Here is a 16,474-nt window from a genome sequence, read left to right on the forward strand (position 1 = left end):
AGAAGCTTCTGTAAAGCAAAGGACACTGTCACCAAGACAAAAAGGCAACCTACGGACTGGGAGAAGATCTTTACCAACCCCGTAACAGACAAAGGTCTGATCTCCAAAATATATAGAGAACTCAGGAAACTAGACTTTAAAATGCTAATTAACCCAATTAAAAAATGAAACTGATTCTTGAAGATCAGGCTGGCCTCGAACTCACAGAGATCCACCTGCCTCTGCCTCCCAAGTGCTGGGATTAAAGGTGTGCACCACCACCACCCAGCCAACGATAACTATCTTACATTTATGTTTATCTATTTGGGAGTACAGTGCAGAGTGGTCGATGTGTGCCATGAAGTGTGTGTGGACATCAGAGAACTACTTGAACAAGTTAGTTCTCTCCTTCTACCATGTGGGTCCTGGGGATCAAACTCAGTCTTGGCAGCAAGTATGTTTAACCACTGAACCATCCTGGCAGTCCAACATGTTCTAATTTACCTGGAAGAGTTAATATGACATTATAATAAATAAACAATAACAATATTAAAAATGTTACTAATGATAATCTAGGTTAAGTATCCCTTGTCTGAAATGCACAGAAATGATCAGGCATATTTCAAATTTGAAATTTTTGCAGACTTTTTAATGTTTGTATATACACAATAAGATATCTTTTTTTTTTGGTTAAAGAAAGAAAGGATTTATTTAAACCATGCAGAGGAAATCAACAGTGTTGTTCTTGTGGTGCTGGATTTAGAGGCAAGAACACTGAAGAACACTGAAAGAGTGAAGGGACTGTGGTTTCTACCTCCAAGGTTTCAGAGAGATGCTGGGGCTTGGCAGTATGGGGCGGAGGAGTGCATGAAGGCCCTAAAAGGTCATTACATGAAGCTGTGAAAGTAAAGTTTGGGTTACAGTAGGAATCTCAAGATGTTGAATATCCCAAAACAGTTATAATCTGGCAAAAGAACTACTACACACATGAAGTGGAGCCAACTCAATGGAGAGAAGTATTTTACAGGCAGCAAAGTTGGAAGGGAAGTACCATCTAAGACTGTTGACATTGGATATGGAGCTACTGGATTCAGGACTTGTCTTTGCTGTATTCAGGTCTTGCTTTGGTCCAGTATTTCCTTAATATATCCCGCTCCTTCCTCAACAATAAGATATCTTAGGATAGGACCCAAATCTTAAGTATTACATTATTTACGTTTCATATATACCTTATTGGGGGGTTCCCTGTGTAACAGTCCTAGTTGTCCTGGAACTAGCTCTTGTAGACCAGGCTGGCCTCGAACTCACAGGGATTCACCTGCCTCTGCCTCCCGAGTGCTGGGATCAAAGGCGCGCCACCACCACCAGGCCCTCATATATACCTTATAAACATAGCCTGAAGATAATCTTCTTTTCAAAAAGATTTATTTATTTATTATGTATACAGTGTTCTTCCTGCATGGATGCCTACAGGCCAGAAGAGGGCACCAGATCTCACTTTAGAGCCATTATGTGGTTGCTGGAAATTGAACTCAGGACCTCTGAGCCATCCCTCCAGCCCTGAAGATAACCTTATACAATATTTTAGGGCGTCTGCATTTTAACTTCAACCAACCATATGAGGCCATAGATTTTAGATTCTTTTAGACAAAGTTTTTCATTTCTTTTTTCCCCTCCTATTTCTTAATTCTTTTCTCTGTGATGGTTTCAGATTGAGAAACTGGATGCTCGTGGGATCCAGCTTGCTGCCCTGTTCATGAGTGGGGTCGACACAGCTCTGTTTGCTAATGACGCATGTGGCCAGCCAGTCCCTTGGGAGCACTGCTGCCCCTGGATTTACTTTGATGGCAAGCTGTTCCAGAGCAAGCTCATTAAAGCGGGCCGAGAGCGAGTGTCCCTGATTGAACTCTGCGATGGCCAGGTAGAGTAGACACCCCGGATCTGTCCTCAGGATGAATCGTAAGCATTCAGGGTCAAGGAGCATGCAGGGAGGTCCCCAAAGCCTATAACCTAATACATGTCTATTGCAAAATCATGCATTGGAAAGTTGTTTTTATCCCCAATCTTAAAGTTTTCATGACTTTTTTCTTACTGAGAGTATTTCTTCTCCACATAATTTCCACAAATACTATATGGCCTTCCTGGAACTATTTGAAATTTCATTTTCCCTTATTTAAAAATGCTACAAGTAACTTTTCTAAGTGATTTTTTTTTGGTGGGGGAGGGATTATAAATAGAAGAGAGCAGTACGTAGATGATAGAGTAGGTTTTACAATATAACCTTGGGAAAGGTAGAAAAAAGCAAGGGAAAGGAAACCTTACTCAGTATTTTATCAGCTTAGTGGGGAGTAAGCTGAGGGACTAGAGCAGCAGAGTCAGCAAACTCCTCCTCTCCTGCCGGAACATGGCCACATTCACATTCATCCCTTTACATTTCTGTGACTTCTGTCATGCTAGAATGTGGCAGACACAGAGAGGCCCACAAAGTCTAAAGTATTGAGTTGCCTACCTTTTCCAGAATTTTACCAACCTCTGGGACTAGGTATGTGTGCATACTTATACTTGTTTTTTTTTTTTTCTCTTTGGGGGCCTGACACCCAGCTCCCAAATAAATACACGGAGACTTATTCTGACCTATGAATGCCTGGCCTTAGCTTGGCTTGTTTCTAGCTAGCTTTTCTAACTTACATTATCCCATTTCTCTTTAACTACATTTTGGCTCTGGGCTTTTTGCCTTTCTTTATTCATTGTATCTTTCTTTCCTTTTTACTCTGTGGCTGGCTGCAGTGTTAGGTGGCCGGTCCCTGGCACCCTCCTCTCCTTCTTTTCTCGCTCCTCACTAACCCTTTTTTCAAGCCTAGATTTCTCCTATTTGTTCTGTCTGGCAGCCCCACCTATTTCTCTCTCCTGCCTAGCTGTGAGCTGGTCAGCTCTTTAGTGGATCAAACATGTGTTTTAGATAGGCAAAGTAACACAGCTTCACAGATTCAAACAAATGTAACATAAAAGAACATAACACATATTTGCAGCATTAAACAAATATTCCACAGCATAAATGAATGTAACACACCTTAAAATAACAGTCTACAACACATACCCTCATCAGAGCAAAGGTTGAGTATGGGAGCGGTTAAAAGGCCCTATATGTGTCTGTTTTTTTCTTTTCTCTGTTACCTGATTTTGTTACATCCCCCTTATAAAAGAATAACCTAGGCAATCATTGGCCATACAATCAACCATTTCCTGATGTCCTTATTGTTCTGTTTGTTATCATCCCCATAGATAATGTTCCTCACAAACTACTGGCTAGAACTAATCTTCTGGTACTGTAGAATCTTGTGAAGAGAGGGAACTTTCATACCAAATGAGTCTCCTGAGGCTGGAGTCTAGAAGCACAATGGGAAAAACGTTATGAGAATGTGCCTAGAGTGCTCGGTACTGTGCATAAAATATGGGGCGAGTTCAGAACACTAACAATTCTCTTCTGCGTTTGAAGGCTGACCTGGCAAGCAAGGTGGAAAAGATGAGGCAGAGTATCCTTGAAGGCGTCAACATGAATCATCCACCACCTTCTGCTCTACTTCCGTCACCTACATTTGTGCCTCCCATGATGCCCCCCCTCTACCCTGTTTCTCTTTATTCCAGAGCTATGGGCTCATTTCCACCTCCCCCTCAAGCAAGGAGTCGGGGCTTTTCAGGTCAGTACTTAAGAATGAGGTGTCATCTAATTTATTTCACAATAAACCATTTAGTTCCCTGCCAGCTACAGCCTCAACAGTACAATATATGTCTTACCTTGTTTGAATTCCATCTGTGGTATAATAGTTTGAAATGTAACTCTCCATGTATCCTGGGGAAGAAAGTCCATTGAAATCCGAGACCATTCTCAATGGAGGTGGCTGGTTCTCAGTGATCTGATTCTCATCATCCAAACTCATGCAGTCTGGACTGATACAAAACTGATGAGTCACTTACCATTTCGTTATTTTGATCGCTATAATTCATATCAACTGGATCTTCACGGTTGCTGTTAGTTCATTCACTCCTTATGGGCAGTTGCAGGAAGGTGTTTGTGGGAAAAGGATTGGAAGTATGTGTCAGTCCTGGAAGACGACAGTAGCTTGAGGTAGCTGTAGTCACTCTAGGGGTAGACCTGATACATTGCCTACCCTAGGTCCAAAAGCATGGAAAGTAACTTCATAATCCACACACCCCAAAGAATTACATTTTAATAGAGAAAACAAGTACATACATGTATGTATAAATTATGGTGACTGCCTAATAAGGACTAGACGAGCACGCTTCAGGCAGCTGAAATCTTGGTATATTAAACAACCTGCTTCTGGTGAAACAGAGTTTTCTGTAGGTGTGGTGTCTGGGATCAAACCCAGGACTTTAAACATTCTGGGCAGGCATTTTACCTCTGAACTACATGCATCCCCAGCTCTGAAGCAGGATCTCTCAGTAGAGGTATTTTAACATGAAATAGCAAGACTCTGTCATCAGGTCAGTGTATCTTTGCGGTTGAACATGTGTATTGTGTGTTGCACCTCTATTTAAAACAATAAAGCTGGAAGCTGAACTTAGTCTTTTAGGGTCACAAAACTCAGCAGTTATATTTAGCTCAAGAGTGGGCTTACATGAACTGTATGTAAGTCAGGCCCCTATGTAGTCAAGTCTTACAGACCAAGAAGCCAACCATTTATCCCTTTAAGTTGACTTAACTGATCTCTGATTTTTGTTCTGTGTGTTGGCTGTGTTGTGTTATTCTAAAAGATGCCTTAAGACCAACATCTTGGGAAATTCTTACCATCACCTAAACTTCTGATGGATCACAGAAGCCTCCTAATTGTTTCCTGCCTTTCTGAAAGGACACGATAAGATCACTAAGTGCAGCAGGGTGATGGTGGAGCACGCCTTTAATCCCAGCACTTGGGAGGCAGAGGCAGGTAAATCTCTGAGTTTGAGGTCATTCTGGTCTATGGAGCAAGTTCCAGGACAGCTAGGGCTACATAGAGAAACCCTGTCTCAAAACAAACACAAACCAACAATGTATTAAACCCTTAGAATCTCACTTTCTTTTTTCTTTTTTTTTTTTTCAAGACAGGGTTTCTCTGTAGCTTTGGAGCCTGTCCTGGAACTAGCTCTTGTAGACCAGGCTGGCCTTGAACTCACAGAGATCTACCTGCCTCTGCCTCTGACTGCTGGGATTAAAGGTGTGCGCCACCACCACCCGGCCAGAATCTCACTTTCATACAAAGGTTGTAATGGGTTTTGGGGTGGTTTGTTTGTTTGTTTTACTTTTTTTGAGACAGGATTTCTCTGTGTTAACAGTTCTGGTTATCCAAACTGAATTCACTTTGTAGGCCAGGCTAGCTTTGAACTCATAGAGATCCACCTGCCTCTGCCTCCAGAGTGCTGGGATTAAAGGCCTGCACTACCAGCAGCCAGCATATGATGGTTAGTTTTAAATGTCAACTTAATACAACCTAGAATCAACTGGGAAGAGAGTCTTAATGTGGAACTGTCTAGATTACGTTGGCCTATGGGTATGTCTGTGAATAATTGTCTTGGTTACCTTAATTGGCATGGGGAAGATCCAGCCAGAAACTGGGCAGCACCATTCCCTGGTTTGGGGCCCTGGACTATAGGCTTAATGTTCTTTGTTTATGGCTAGTATCTTCTTATGAGTGAGTACATAGCATATTCATTTTTTGGGAGTCTGGGTTACCTCACTCAGGATAGTGTTTTCTAATTCCATCTATATGCATGCTCCTCACCTATTGTACCAATTACAGAGACTGAGAAACCTGCCTCTGTTGGAGATAAAAGGCAGGCTCCCTGGTGTGTTACTAGCCTCATTTTTATTTTTTACAACCCTTTTTACAAAAAGAATTGCCTTGGCCTTGGTGAGCTCCCATTAGATCAGCCCCACTGTCTCAGTGGGTGGGCACACCCCTCGGGGTCCTGACTTCCTTGCTCATGTTCTCCCTCCTTCTGCTATTCATTTGGACCTTGGGAGCTCAGTCCGGTGCTCCAGTGTGGGTCTCTGTCTCTATCTCCATCCATCTCCAGATGAGGGTTCTATGATGATATGCAAGATATTCATCAGTATGGCTATAGGATAGGGCTTTTTCAGGCTCCCTCTCCTCAGCTGCCCAAGGAACTAACTGGGGACATCGCCCTGGGCACCTGGGAGCCACTCTAGGTTCAAGTCTCTTCCCAACCCTAAGATGGCTCCCTTAATTAAGATATATACTTCCCTGCTCCCATATCCACCCTTCCTTTATCTCAACCATCCCATTTCCCCAACTTCCCATATAATTTGCTCATCTGGCTAATCTTATATTGTATAACGAGGCATATTTGTATGGAAAGTGGGTTTGACCTACAATTTTCCAATAACTACATTTTAAGAATTCATTTTCTATTTGTGGGCAGAGAAGAAGAGAAGGTGTGGAGAGGGATAACTAACAGTAAAGTCCTTGACAAAACCATAAGGAAACCTACTACTGTAGAAGTTTCTCATATATATATATATATATATATATATATATATATATATATATATACATATTATATATGTGTGTGTGTGTGTATCTAAAAAGACTTTAAGTGAAGTTACCCTATAATTGGGGAATAATGCATTCTCATACACCAAGACATGCATTGCGAGACTTGGTTTACTTCTTTACATGTTGTTGGTCAGTGGGGTCCCATGGAGTCCCAGAACAGTGCAGGGTATTGCTGCTGATTTTGGTTATCCTCCAGCACTGCATGGTAAGACCCTTTCTCAACATACCACGTACTTGAGTCAGAACATGGAGAAATTAGGCTGGTACCAACTTGAAAGTTTCATCCCTACTAGCTATCTTCATAGTGCTGGAAGGCTGTGGACTCTTTTGGGGGGAGGGAAACAATCAGCAGTCGTACCCAGCTATGAGCCCTGTAAACCTGTCAGCCAAAATAATGACTGGCTTGGCAAGATGTGCCCACTGATATAGTAATGACAAGAATGTTGTGGGAGTAGCCAACTACTTTCTGATTGGATTTACTTACTGTTATTCTTCCAAGTAGACATACAGTAGGCTCTCCCTAAGTACTTATCTTTGCATCCATAAGTACTTATTTTTACATCTGTCAACCCTCATCAGAGAAACTTCTATTCGCAGTAGATAGAAGTGAATACAGAGACTCACAACTGGTTAAGGTGAAAGAATAAAACAATGCCCAGTTCTCAGCCCTAAATGTGACATTTATATCATGTTATCCCCTTGCCCAAGTCTTACCGGTCATTGTGGAAGGGGGACAGAAAGATTCTGAGAGGTGGGTGACTCCTGTGAAATATTGTTTTCTGGCCACGACAGAACCATTGCATACATGAACTCACAGTGGCTATGATTGCTTGTACAAGACCTTCACAGGATCAAGCCAGGCAAAAATCCTAGCATGGGCTGGGGAAGAGGCCATGATGTCCATCCAGCTGAGTAGCTATTGGCAATCAATAGCTACTGGAGAAGCAAGAGTCAGTTTTCTTCAGGGTTGTGGCCCCTTGGAGGCCACCCATGCTCCAGTAGCTGACCCTACACCCATGCACATACTGGCAGCACTGAGTAGGTGAAGTTGAGAGAGAAAAGTGATGAGAAGGGCAGGTGACAATTTACAGTGGGAAGGATTGAGGTGGAGTTGATCAAAACACATATACATGTATGGAAATTCTGAATTTTAAAAATTGAAAAAGTATCTGGGGCCAGCAAAAAACATTTTTCTAAACAAATTCCTGTTATGTAGCAGGCTATACAGTTGAAAAAAAATCAATCAACTACACACTAGTTATTAAAGTGGCCATGTAGAAAGATCTACAGTCCCCTTCTCTGACCTTACACCCCTTGTTATCATCACAATCTTAGCAGGAAACGGGGATGAGAAGAACAGGGAGATTGTATAGCGCTTTTGTTCCACCTCTCGCCCTATCCTGCACTTGCTGTTCACCACTGCTCTTCTTCAATTCCCAGGTCTCCATCCAATCCCACCCCAAGGAGGAAAACTGGAAATTGCTGGGATGGTGGTGGGCCAGTGGGCTGGCAGCAGATCTTCTAGAAGTCGAGGATCCTTTGGCATGCAAGTGGTTTCTGTCGGTGGGCCAGGAAAGGGGTATGTACTTGAATGGGTTAGTTTGAGCTAGGGTCGGTCAAGGTACCTTTAGGAAAATGCTCAGCTCTTAAAATCTCCTGTTAAGGTAAGAGGTATGAATCAACTCTACATACTTGAAATCAGCTATAACTCTAGTTTATCAAATGTGTAACAAATGCCGTGCTTGACTAAAAAGAATTTTTGTGCTAAAAGACAAGGAACACAAAATAATTCAGTACAACATAGAAATTACAGGAATAGAGGCTTGCAGTAGGGGTACTAAAAAGAGTCATCTAAATGTATAAGGCTAAACTTCCTTGAGATGAGTAAATTCATCAAGTAAAGATAGAAATTAGGATTTATGTGTTCTCATTGTCACTTTTCTCCCTCTTGCTAAAGGCATGGAAAAGAACAGACTGGTAGAGGATCCAAAGGTCACAAAAAAGGAAATAAACAAGTAAGTATCACTTTTGAGAGTATCAAGCTGTTTTGACACCTTTTGCCCCTTCTGGCTAAATTACAAGAGATTGTATCAGACATGGAAAGCTGAGCCACCTGGGAGAGTTATCATGTCTTTTCCAGCCATTTGATTTCAGTGCCCATTTCTCAGTACAGGTTTGTCGCTCCAATTTACTCCCACAGGGCTGCAGAGTCTCTTCCTTTTTTTCTGAATGAAAGGCCACACAATAGAAAGCAGGTACAATGTCCAGACGACCTGTGCCTAGTATAGTATGTGCTGTGTGCAGCCAGAAGGGACCAGAATGACACTAAGAGCTAGATTGTCTAGAGCCTGTCTGAGCTCTGAGGGCTCATACTAGTGCTTAGAAAATTTGATTTTTGCCCTATGGGAGAGGGAATCATTACTATTCTGTGCGCTCTCTCTCTCTCTCTCTCTCTCTCTCTCTCTCTCTCTCTCTCTCTCTGTGTGTGTGTGTGTGTGTGTGTGTGTGTGTGTGTGTGTGTGTGTTCCTGGATATTGAACCCAGGGCCTTGTACATGCTAGGCCAGTACTCTATCACTGAGATATAGCACCAGCTTTCACTTGTGTGTGTAGATGGACATGTGTGCCAGGTCTGAATGCATAATACATATGTATGTGGAGACTAGACATAGCTATCAGTTATCTTTCTTTGTTACTTTCCACTTTTCTCCTCTCCCCTCTCTCTTTCTTTCTTTGAAACAGGATCTCATCATGTAACCCTAGCTGGCCTAGAACTCTCTGTGTAGACCAGGCTGGCCTCACAGAGATTCACCTGCCTCTGTCTCCTAGCTGTTGGTATTAGAAGCCTGTGTTGCCATGCCAGGATGTCATCAGATATTAATCCAAAATCTATTCTCCTGTATACAGTCATCCTTCCCTGCATCAAGAATAAATCCAACTATTAGCCAGACATAATGGCACACACCTTTAATCCCAGAATTTGGAAGACGTAGACGAGGATCTCTGTAAGTTCAAGGTCAGCCTAGTCTACAGAATGAGTTCCAGAACAGCCAGAGTTATGTAATGAGACCCTGTCTTGAAATAAATACCATAAATAAATTCAACTATTTAATGTTTAGTTTGGTGTTATTTTGAACCAGAAATGAAACTAGAATACTCACCCCTCCCCTACACACAAAGCATTTTCTAATGCACTCCAAAACTATAGAGCAGTAACTTTGGAAATCTTCTAAAGTTTCTCAGTTTCTCCAGAAACTGGTCAATAATATAGAAAGTATTGCATGTAAATGGAAAGCTAGTCACCCAAGAAGACATCTAGAGTATAGTAAGATGCAGTGTGGAAAACCTGCTATTTTTAGTATGTAAAGAATAGACTACTCTCTCTGTGATCGACTCATATTAACAAGACCACAGAAATAGCCATGTGGATATATCTGGAGTGAATGGCAAATGAATGAGAGCTAAGTACTGATTTTGATAAGAAAGAATACTTAAGATGACACATGACAGACATACTCTTTGCCACTCACATTTCCCACGAGGTATATTAGTATATTACCCATCAATCAAGTCAGTTTTCAGAATTGACTTTCTAGCCTGAGCCAGCTGATTCCAAAGCCCTGTATGGTATGGATTCCAATGCAGCAGAGCAATTCTGATTGCTAGAGCCAGAGTCAGAACCAACGCAGATTTTGCTGACTCAAGTGCACACACTGGTAACCATTATTACCAGAACTTGCTTTCTCTAAGGGAAAGTCATAGTATCAGTGATTTGCTTGGAGGCACGAAACAGAAATAATGAAGCTAGTTACTATTTGTTTAGTTCTCCATTTGTTTGGTTTAGGGAGATAGAGGCTGGAGGTTTGAAATGAGCTCTTGGCATGTAGCTCATTTATTGAGTTTCTAGAGCATGCCAGGCATATACTCTAAGTGCTTTACATGGAGTAGCTCATTAAATTTTGTGGGAACATATGAAGTACACACTGTTCTATTTCATGTGTGAGGAGAGTGAGAGAAAACAAGGGTGTCGGGGAGCTTCTAGCTCACTATTGTCTTCTGTAGAGGTGACCTGACCATGGAAATGCTTACATTAACTTTATTATTGCTTAACTCACCCTCCTTGGACACGCCTGCTATGGGCTATCTTGGCAGCCTTGCTGATTTTCCTTTTTCATTTTAGTACTGTGTAGCAGGCTTTCTTGGGCTGCCAGCCCCCAATCCTGACACCAAGACTACTTCTTAGTTATGCATGCTTGGCCTTAGCTTATGCTCATTTCCAAGCAGCTCTTTTAACTTAATTTAACCCACTTGTCTTCATCTACGTTTTTGTCTCTGGACTTTTTACCTTTCTTTCATTCCATATGTCCTACTTTCCTGCTTCCTGTGTCTGCTGGCCGCTGCTGGGCTGCCTGGCCCCAGGCATCTCCTGTTCTTTTTACCTTATTCTCTGTCCTCCTGAGCCTAACTTCCTCCTCCTGCAATTATCCTTTCTGCCCATCAGCCCTGCCTATCCCTCTACTACCTACCTATTGGCCATTCAGCTTTTTATCAATCAGGTGCCTTAGGCAAGCAAGGTAAAGGAAATTCAGCATGTCTTTAGATAGTTAAAATAAATGCAACATTAACAAAAGCAACACATCTTTACATAATTAAACAAATGCAGCATAAAGAATGCAACACTTCTTTACATAGTTAAAGTAATATTCCACAACAGTTATGTTCATGATTCCTTCAGTAACTAATTGTTCCAGCTTGTATAATGCTCATATATTATAGTTTTATCTTCCTAAGTTTATTCCTAGGGTTTTGGCTGTTATATGCTTTTAAATCCTTAAGTCACATATTTATAATGCTATTATTTTTTTTTTGTTGAATCCATTTGATGACATATTCCACCTACTGGGTAATTTTTTTACTAATTCCACTGTATTTTCAGGTTCTTAGGCAACACTTCCTAGCAGTCCCTGTGTATTGTAACTTAAAAAGAAAAATGGCAGGTTCGTGGAAAGGGGCCGACATGAGATCTCTGTTCAAAGGAACTGTATTAGACAATGAGGCTCTGGAAGGGAGAATGGGACTTGAACATAGCGGACAATGAGGACTACTGAGAACTCAAGAACAATGGCAATGGGTCTCTGATCCTACTGCACGCACTGGCTTTGTGGGAGCCTAGGCAGTTTGGATGCTCAACTTACTAGACCTGGATGGAGGTGGGCGGTCCTTGGACTTCCCACAGGACAGGGAACGCTGATTGCTTTTCGGGCTGAGGAGGGGGGGACTTAATTGGGGGAGGGGGAGGGAAATGGGAGGCGGTGGCGGGGAAGAGACAGAAATCTTAAATAAATAGATAGATAGATAGATAGATAGATAGATAGATAGATAGATAGATAGATAGATAGATAAATAAATAAATAAATAAATAAATAAATAAATAAATACAAAGAGTAGTTTTATTAGGAGACATACCATCCTGGCCAAAGGCAGCCATAATAGAGCCTTGAAAAAAGGGAGGGAGACAGAGACGGGGGTAGGGGGGTATCCTTTCAAAACTGGAGAACAAAAGGGGTTTCTGATTCTTAGAGTGTTTTCATGAGTGTAGGCAAGCTTCTTTCATACCAAGTGACCTAACCTGGTCTGGCCTACAGATAGGATCATAATCTTATGTTCCAGATGCCAGGGAAGGAGCCTCAAGGCCACAGCCCAGCATGCTTTCTCAATTATACTCCAAAGGAAAGCTGCAGGGGGTTATGGCCTAATTTTCAGGGGTGGGGTGGGGGAAGGCATCTATAGGGTCTGTGATCAAACACTATGTTGTACAGACTTTGGAGCCGAGTGATTTAGTTTTACACCCAGTTCTGCCCTTTCAGTTCTGTAATCTTAGGCAATTTGTTCTGTATTTCCTGATTTGCAAAACGAGAAAATTATAGGATTACGAGGATTAAATAAGATGATATCTGCAAAGAATTTTACATAGACCCTGGAATATAGGAAGCAGTTAGTAAAAATTGTTATTTATAATTGACCAAAATTCAACACCCAAGAACATTTATTATATCTCATTTTAAATAGTGAGGCCATTAGAGTAAAAAGGTCTAGGCATGCAAGGGACCTTTGGTACATCCTTTTGCTTTGTTTGAGTTCTGTTGTCTTATTTATAAAATGAACACCAGAATATGTGAGCTGCCTAACTACATAGTAGGCACTCTTGCTAGTAATGTCACTATTCCTAGTAGTAGTCACGGAAAGTCAGCACTTGCTGCGGACTCATGTCATTTCCAAGAGCAGAGAGTATCTGTTATAAAACCATGAGATACTGCAGTAGGTCTTCTGATTTTTCCCTATTGATTTTTCCCCTTTGCTTGTAATTCGCTCTTCTGATTATCAGTATTTTGCCAGTGTTGTCTGACGGTTGAGCATGTAGAGGCTGACCCACCTAAAATAGATTTGTGGCTCCACTACTCTCTATCTTAAGCAAGTTATTTTAACTTTCCTGTGCCTCTGCTTCCTCCTCAGTAAATGGGGCATGATAATATATGCTATTTCAGTCACTCTTAGTATTAGAAAAATATGCTTTAAAGCTATGTGAGTGGTAGTCGCGTTGTCATTGTATCATTTTGCTGTTAGAGTGCAGTTCTTAGGACAATATCAGAATGTATGACCTTTGGGCTTTCTGATGTTTCTGAAGAATTTCTCAGGCTACCTTATGAATATACTTGGGGAAGCCCAGCCAGTTTGGGATTACCATTTCCACCAAGTACCTCTTGTTTTTAACAGGGCTCTTCAGATGGAATTTCTAAATCCGTGGAGCTTCATCAAGGTCGGGCCCGCTCCCAGGTGAATGGAAACAATAGCACATTGATTATGGAAGAGAAGAGTGATCATCTTCCAGCTCCATCACAATGTGCCTTATCTAAAGACAGTAACGTGTGTAATAATGATGACCACTGCCTCCCCGTGAAGAATGGAGAGAAGAGCCAGGTGCAAGAGCAAGAGAAAGAGCAAGAAAAAGAGCAAGAGCAAGAGAAAGAGACTGTGGCCCAAGAGAAAGAGGAATGACAAACTGAAGATAGCTTCACTTGTCAGGAAGAGGAGAAAACTATACTTTTCTGATTCTAGGCCCAAGTTAGAGGAGGATATAAATGTTTCCCCTAGGTTTATCCAGGATTTTAAGGGGATACACATTTATTGTGTCCATCTTTCCTTCCCTATCTTCTCTGGCTCCAGACTTAGAACCTTGGAGATTTCTGGCTAAAGATTAATAGCAGCAACACTAAACTCAGATTCTCAAATACATAGCACCAACATTTTCCTTCTATTTCCTGGAAGTCTGGTGAGGCAGTAACTGTCAGGAAGCAGATGTTATCGTGTAAGTCCTATGGAAAAGTTCTGGCTTTGGTTTTCTGAGTATTTAATATAATACTCATTTATAAATGTCAATGAAAATAAGGGGTTTAAAGGTAAGCTATCTATGGCTTCCTCATTTTTTTTTTTGTCTTTAAGGTAATGGAACCTTGATACCTAGATACCTAGTCAGTGTCCTCCCTTCTCTTTCCCCCAACTAACCCACCCCAGGATTTTGTGTACCACCTCTAGCTTTGGCCTGACAATCAGATAGGTAGATGTTTTCAGGGAAGTAGACAGTGTTGGTTTGGGTTATTTTATTTAATTTTTTTATTTTATACACTTAAAAAAAACTACAATGGCCTTTGTACTGGGAGATTCAAGTGAGTCAGAAAAGTACTGGGCAGATTTTTCCTGCCTCCCAACCAGTGCATTGTTTATAAAGTAGAAGATATGGTGCAGTTCACCCACTATCTGCTGCCCACACTCTAAAAGGGTGGGAATCAATGTTATGAAACTGAGTACAAAAGGGACTCAAAAGACTCTATGTGTGTGTACATGTGTATAGGCGTGTGTGTGGGTGTATATATGAACATGTGTATCTATATGCATACACATACCCTTTATATAAGAGACAGATCTATTTATCTATACATATTTTATATATATAAATGTGTGTATACAGATATATATATACACATACATACATGGTAAAGTTCCAAAAGATTTACTGAATTTCCCAGAAATGCTTCCACTGCTATGGAATGGTGGGTTTCAAAAGACCATACTTCAAATCTGAAATCCTTGCTAAGTCACAGCCTATCACAATTCTGAGAAGATAGGCTACTCTAAATCAGACACAAAGTACTTTCCAGAGATTGCCTGTTCAGAACAACAAATACTTCACTTTGAACAGAGCCCTCACATCCCATATGCTAAGAACAGGAGGTTGAAATGGGATTGGGAAGAGTTGTACATTTTTATGAAGGTTTGGAGATAGAAAGGGATAGGAAGTGATTACCATTTGAAAGGGCTTTCAGCCAATTTGAAAGATATTTCTTGTGGAACTCCAGGATCAAATTGGCTTCAGCAAGAATTGATTGACATGACTCTAAGGAGGGAAAATTAGCACTGGAATGATGGGGTGGGGAGATGTGAGGAAATTGGACAATTTGATTTTACATGCGTAGATTGTTTCATTTATTCATTGACATTTTAACTACAGGATCTTTTCATTTGCTTTGCAAGGAAGATGTCAGAGAACTTGGCCTGGGATTTGAGAGGTATTCTTTAGAAGATTCTCAGTCCCTGTGGGGCCAAGGTCTGCCCAGGATAAAAAAAAAAAAAGGTTCTTCCTCCTTGCTGGAGATAATCTTAAGAAAACCTTGATTTCCAGCTTCCCTCATTTTGGGCAGCCAAAATGCAAGGGATGGAAACATGGCTTATAACAAACTAGTAGTATATCTTCATTCGGGAATTGAGGCTTCTAGCCACACACAGCTCCTTTTGGACTTTGATATTCTTGCCCAAGAAATATCATTTCTACAAGAATATAACTGACTAGACTCCTAGCAGGATTCTCTCTTTTGGGGGAAAAAAAACCATGCATCTTAATCTACAACAGATCCTTGGTGATTTTTTTTCCAAACAACCAGAAGGCTATGTTTGCTATCTGTCCATTCTGTCTCAAGAAACTAAAATGTCTTGGGATTCTTAACCCTAGTCTAGTCCAGTTTAAGAGAACTCACAGTTTTCAGGGGACAGTAGCCCAGGTATGCCTTGCCTCTTGCCCAGACATTTCCTAAATAAACCTAATTAAGGTGGCAAGACTATGTACCTGGCTGTATATAAAAAAAAAGTATGTAACACTTCCTCTTTGAAATGAGCTCCCCTGGTTTGGTCCCCTTTCTGATCTTGGACCTGCTCATCCTTTCACAACACTTTGAAAGTTAGGACTTTTATATCCAGTAAGGAAAGGAATTCATAGAAAATGTAGATGGCTTAGAATCACCTTCTGAGCCACAGAAGGATGAATCCCTTGGAGCTCTAAAAGTAACCAGAATCACTGAGTGAGTGAATGGTTAACTATATGGACAAATATTGAATAAATATTGAGTAGGAAGTACTTGGAGTAAAATGGTAGTGTTCTTCAGTTGCTGTTTCTGTGCATCGTGAGTCTATATGACACAGTCAGGTGACAGTATTGTTAACTCTCTCATCCTTCTCACAACATGAAGATTTATTTTGTAGCCATTCACTGTGAGAGGTAAAATTGCTGCTTTGACAGAAATGATTCCAGTTTGCCAAAAGATTTGCCCTCCCTCCCCCCTCCACAAACCTCTGCTTCTCCCTAGCCAGACCCAGGATGAAACAAGTGGCTTACTTTCAACTTTGAATTTTGCCTCGATTTAGCATTTGGTGTTTGGGAAGTTACAAGAAAGAATTATAAAGGGTTATGTTCCCAGATTTTGGTGTACCTCCCAAAATGCACCATTTAAAAGCCAGGAAAACCAGGGTTCGTTACTGGGAAATAAGCTTTTTCTAATTGGAAGACAAATCGAGGACCTTTGCTGGACCCAC

At 41.2% G+C, this 16,474-nt stretch overlaps 1 protein-coding gene across 2 annotated transcripts in view; it reads left to right on the forward strand.

The window, feature by feature from the left end:
• Fam120c (family with sequence similarity 120C) overlaps positions 1–15,486 on the forward strand; it is a 149,572-nt gene extending 134,086 nt beyond the window's left edge. The window contains exons 12-16 of one of the 2 annotated variants that reach the window (XM_005358882.2): positions 1,691–1,900; positions 3,476–3,677; positions 7,995–8,133; positions 8,512–8,569; positions 13,328–15,486. In XM_005358882.2, coding sequence (XP_005358939.1) covers positions 1,691–1,900; positions 3,476–3,677; positions 7,995–8,133; positions 8,512–8,569; positions 13,328–13,609 — 891 coding nt within the window. In that variant the 3' untranslated portion in view covers positions 13,610–15,486. The remainder of the gene's footprint in view (positions 1–1,690; positions 1,901–3,475; positions 3,678–7,994; positions 8,134–8,511; positions 8,570–13,327) is intronic. The other variant, XM_013350639.2, reaches the window with a different exon arrangement.
• Positions 15,487–16,474: the final 988 nt, after the last annotated feature.

The sequence above is a fragment of the Microtus ochrogaster genome, chromosome X (assembly GCF_000317375.1).
Source record: "Microtus ochrogaster isolate Prairie Vole_2 chromosome X, MicOch1.0, whole genome shotgun sequence".
NCBI classification, from domain to species: domain Eukaryota; kingdom Metazoa; phylum Chordata; class Mammalia; order Rodentia; family Cricetidae; genus Microtus; species Microtus ochrogaster.